Raw genomic sequence first — 5,365 nt, forward strand, 5'->3', positions numbered from 1 at the left:
GGGGGGATGGTCACGCCGCAATCCCTTCTCCTCCATTCTCCTCTCGGGATCTTGGGCACGCACGCACACGCGCCCGGCGTGAGATTTAAGCCACCGGGTCCGAGACGCGAACCGTGGTCGACTACGTGGGAGTCCAGCGACATAGCCATTACGCTAACTGCTGGTTCCCTGCTTCATTGTTCTTGTTGGAAAGAAAAATCTTGCAGTTCAGAGGACCTTTATAAGATGTTGTCATGCTTTCCCACAGGGGGAAGGTCCTGGGTTCTTTTCCTGAGACCTCTTGAACATGTGTGTGTGCCCCGATCTGAGCTGGTTGAGACTGGCGATAGATCGTAATATTAAGATCCCACTGGATGTAACTGGATGGACAAGGCAGGGTACAATGAAAGAGAGCACCGAATCTCACTCAGCATGAGCGCTGACCGGGAAGGAAGATAGACAAATAGATTGGTTAGTACAAACCAGTCAAGCCAGTCTCCTGGTGGGTAACTCCACTCCCCGGACTGTATGTGGCCTCAGTCAGTGCTGTCTGTGTCTCACTCCAGCTCGTCAGTCAGATTCTGGGTGACGGACTCACCTGGGCACAAGGGGTATTGTACCTTGAGAGGGGTGAGATGCACAAAGCAGTACTTTTATTTGTTTCTTTTTAAATAATAGTAATTTCTTTTTTAACCAAGAGGGAGCATGCATTAGCAGGAGTTGGGGGAGGAGGGCAGTGAGAAAGCACTCCCCATGGGGAATCCCTTCTCCTCCATTTCTCCCTTCTTTTGGGATTTTCGTGGGCATGCATGCACAGGTGCCGGCATGTTTTTCAACCCACTGAATCTGAGACTCAAACCATGTTGTCATCCATGTGGGATCTAGCCACTTTAACCACCATGCCACTGGCTGAGCCCAATAATGGTCATCTTTCCAGACAGCTAGTATGAAGAAATGCTTCCATGAACAAGGATGCTATTGGGATCAGCAGATGGTGTAATGGCTATGTCACTGGACTCCCATATAGTTGACTGTGGTTCGAGTCCCAAACCTGGCGGCTTAAACTCACGTGTGTGTGCGTGCCCAGGATAATATTTATAATACAGCTCAAGCAAGTATGTCTGAGGAATGTCTAACTCTCTTCAGGGCCAAGGGTGTCAGGGAAGACTCCTAGGAGGAGGTGATGGTGGAAGTGAGTGTGGGAAAATGAGCAGGCGCCCTAGCTATGGCTAGAGGGTCAAGGTGGGAAGACATCCCAGGCAGAGAGGAGCTCTGCTCCTGTGAGAGCTCAGCAGGCAGGAGAGCTGCCTGGGTTCATCTTGACTTGAGGAAGGGCGGGGCTAAGGGAGAGGTACTGAGGGATGTGGCTGGAGGCGGGAGGTCGGGCTACTTCAGGAAGGATCTTACGTGCCGGGCCGTGGAGGTTAGACATTGTCCTGTAAAGAGCCAGGAGCCAGGGGAGAGTATGTGACTGAGGAGTATAGCATTAACATGTCGAGTTAATGCTTTAGGACCTTTGAAGAACCAGCAGATGGCGTAATGGTTACGTCGCTAGACTCCCACGTAGTTGACCACAGTTCAAGTCCTGGACCCGGCAGTTTAAAACTCACACCAAAGGCGTGTGAGTTCATATCCAAAATCTTGAGAGGAGAATGGAGGAGAAGGGATTTCTTACTTTCTGTCTCTTGGGCAAGTGTACACACCCTATAGCAAAAATCTCTCAAAAAGAAAGAAAGAAAGAAAGAAGGAAGGAAGGAAGGATGGACGGACAGACACTAGTGACAAGGTGAAGGATGAACTGGGTCCTGAGTGCTGGGATGGTAAGTTTTCTAGCTTTCCTTTAGTGAAACCACGCAGTACAGACTTAAGAGAGGCCGTCCAGGTGAAAGCAGGACGCATGGCTTCTGTGGTGGCCACCCCTGTCCTGGGTCAGTGCTCCAGCTGAACCTTCCATGTTCTTCTTGGGCACGCCCAGGCCTCCTACCCCAGGAAGACTGGCACCCCGCTCTTGTACCTGAGGCAGACCCTCCAAGGCTGAAGCCTCCGAGGGAATGACCTCCTGTGGGGCGGTGAGCAAGCCACAGCACAGGCAGTCGAGCAGTCAGCCTGACTCCTCCATGACTGCTGGTCCCAGGGAGGCCTCAATGAACATGGAAGAAGGGATGGAGAGAGGACCACCAGTGCCAGTGCTGAAACCCAGCATCTATGTGTCCTCTGCCTCAGGCCTGATGTGTACTCTCCCAGGGCTCGCCCAGGCTGACTGCAGGAGCCAAGGCAGGCTGGGGCCTGGCTGGTCGGCATGGCTGCAGTGTGGGTGCAGCTCCCTGACCCCCACGTGCCCACAGGCATACACAGCCACCGAGCAGGAGTTGCAGCAGCAGATGAGCCTCGGGGAGCTGTGCCAGCCTGTGCCCGTCTCCTTCGAGCCCGTCAAGAGCTTCTTCAAGGGCCTCATGGAAGCCCTGCAGAGCACCTTACAGAAGCCACTGGACATTCGCCTCAAGGAAAGTAAGTCACCCCCTCTGTGTCCCTACCTCTCCCAGTGCCCTTTAGCCCAGAGATGGTGGCAAAGGCCACCACCCTAAATGGCCACTGTGCCACACAGTGGTCCTAGGCTGAGTGCAAGGGCTCCCGGGCCTGTGGCCATCCTGTCCTTCCTGAGATCCAGTCCTGCCTCCCTGCGGCCCCACTGCTCTTCTTCTGCCCCTCTCAATGCTCCTGGGTCCTGCACGCCTCAGCTTTGCCTGCCCTGGGCTCCAGCTGGAATGGCCACCTCCTCCTCCTCTTCCTCTTCCTCTGCCTGGGGCCACGTCCCACGTCCCTGCCAGGCAGGTTGGCAGCACAGGTGTGTTCACCTGGGAAGCTTTTCCCTGCCACCCAATTTCCTAGCTCAGCCATCATGTCTGCCTTTTCCCCTGCAGGGCCTGCCCCATGCCCTGCCTGGAGGGGTTCGTGTGCACACACAGACCCCCACCTCACCCCTCGCAAATTCCTGAAGGGCACAGATCATTTGGGGTTCCGCTCTGAGGTCCCCACAGGGCCTGGCACAAAGCAGGTACTCAGATTCAGTCATTCATCTCTGTTATTATGGTTCATTCAGAGCATTTATTGAGCCCCTATCGCGTGCCTGGCACAGCAGGACACAAAACAAAACTCCTGCTTTTGTGTGCTCAGTCTTCTGGGGGGAAGACAGACAATAAACCAATGTGTCAGGTGATTAGAATCTCCATGAAGGAAAATACAGTGTGCATGATGGAGAATGAGCAGGAGGCGGCACTGGTTGTTTTTTGGGGGTTTTTGTTTGTTTGTTTGTTTTTTGGTTTTGAGATTTTTTTTTTTTAAAGACATTTTTGTGATAGCACATGTGTGCTTGCTGGAGAAACAGAAAGACAGACAGAAAGCAAGAAATCATCCCTCCAGGGGGGGATGGTCACAGTGCAATCCCCACTCCTCCATTTTCTCGGGCCCATGGGCACACATGCACATGCACCCAGCATGAGTTTCAAGCCGCTGGGTTGGGACTTGAACCAAGGTCGACTACATGGGAGGCCAGCATCGTAACCATTACACAATCTGCTGGTCTCGAGGTGGTGTTTTATATGGGGCAATTGGCAAGGCCTCTCTGAAAAGGGGACACATGAGGTCAACTTAGGAAGCACCCTGTAGGCTCTGGGGAATCTGAAGGGCCAGAGGGCACAGTGGTCAGATGCATGGCCTGGAGCCAGACTGCCCAGTTCCTATCCCAGGTCCACCACTCCCTAACCTTGCCGCCCTGGGCCAGGCACCTAACTTTCCTATGCTTCCGTTGCCACGTCTGTAAGGTAGAGACCCTACTGTGGCTCCCTCGCCCGGGGTTAGGTGAGGAGTAAACGAGCTCTTACATGTGAAGTGCTCAGGGCAGCATTAGCTACCGTCGTTACTGCCGCCACGTCTGCAGAAGTGTGTTTTAGACAGAGGGGAAATCACGTGCAAAGGTCCTGAGGTGAGATCGGAATGAGCTGGCTGCGCCCAGGGAGCAATAAAGGGTCAACAGCAGTGGATATGGAGTCAAAGGGGAGGGAGAAAGAGAAATAAATACCAAGGAGGCTCCAAGGATCTGGGCCTGACCAGCTGGGGAGAAGCTGCTCTTTTGTGAAATGGAAAAGAGCATTTAGAACGGGAGGGAAAGAAGTATTCGGAGCTGTTGGATTTGAGCGGTGTGACCTCCTGTGGTGACAGTGCAAAAGCAATGGGAGCTGTGACTCTGGCCATCTGGGCAGAGCGGATGGACGTTGGCTCAGGGAGGGATTTTCATAGGTCATCCCAAGCCAGGTTGGGGCTGATCAAGGAAGGCATGTCAGGAGCTGATGAACCCCAGCCCAGACAGCTGGGAAGGAGGCCACATGGACCAGGCCCTGGAGGGAGGGTCCCAGGCAGAGGGGACGGGAAGTCCCACTCCCCGTGATGACCACCCATCCTTCCTTTCTGAGAGCTCCAGCCTTTCTGAGGACTCGGCTCTGATTTTTTGGGTTTTTTGGGTTTTTATCCTGGAAGTTGCATTTCTGCCTTTTATTATGCTGATGACTACTTCTTTTATCCCAGAGCGCATACACATGCAAGGGAGAGAGCGGAAGAGAGAGACATAAAAAACAAGAGAGAGCCCCTCAAAGGGGCCTGGTCACATTTCCAATCCCTCTCCTCCAATTCTCCATCCTGTCAGGATCCTGGGATTGCACCAGGCTCAGCCCTGGCTGGGACTCAAACCTTGGTGGGCCTAGTGAGATCTGGCTTCCTCTACATGGCTCTTACGGCGACAAGGCCACCTGCGTTTCTGCCTTTCTGATGCTCCGGTCCTGCTGGTGTGTAGAACTCCATACTGGCCTGCCATTGCCTATTTTCGCTTGTTCTAGAGTTTTCTTGTCCCTGTGAATTTGCATTTCCTACTTAAATTTGCATGCGATTCTTGGGGAGAGAGTGTGCGAATCTCCAGTTTTGTGGTATTTTTAGTATGCTTTATTTATGCAGCTCGCATGAGCTCCAGGCACTCACTGCTCACCGTTTGTTACAGACGTGACCTGCCAGCTCTTGGGCTCCTCCCACACCAAGCCCGGTACCTTTTTGAAAACAAGCCCCTCACCAGAGCGATGGCTCTTCTTAAAATGTAAGCCCCCTGGGAATGGAGAGAAGGCGGGAGGGTAGGATGCTGGGGAAAAGGAGGTTCATAGAAATGAGGCAACTGGGAAACCAGTAGTTAGCGTAATGGCTATGTCGCTGGACTCCCACGTAGTCGACCGCGGTTCGTGTCCCGGACCCAGTGGCTTAAAACTCACGCTGGGTGCGTGTGCGTGCGTGCCCAAGATCCCGAGAGGAGAATGGAGGAGAAGGGATTGCGGCGTGACCATCCCCC

General features: G+C 53.5%; 1 protein-coding gene across 1 annotated transcript in view; it reads left to right on the forward strand.

The window, feature by feature from the left end:
- The window catches only part of TRIM14 (tripartite motif containing 14), a gene marked incomplete at its 5' end in the record, with an annotated part of 24,906 nt that overhangs the window by 14,600 nt on the left and 4,941 nt on the right, over positions 1 to 5,365 (forward strand). The window contains 2 exon segments of the mRNA XM_006143774.3: positions 2,325 to 2,487; positions 5,027 to 5,119. Of these exon segments, the coding sequence (XP_006143836.2) occupies positions 2,325 to 2,487; positions 5,027 to 5,119 (256 nt within the window).

This window comes from Tupaia chinensis, unplaced genomic scaffold, assembly GCF_000334495.1.
Source record: "Tupaia chinensis unplaced genomic scaffold, TupChi_1.0 Scaffold000104_1, whole genome shotgun sequence".
Lineage (NCBI taxonomy): Eukaryota > Metazoa > Chordata > Mammalia > Scandentia > Tupaiidae > Tupaia > Tupaia belangeri.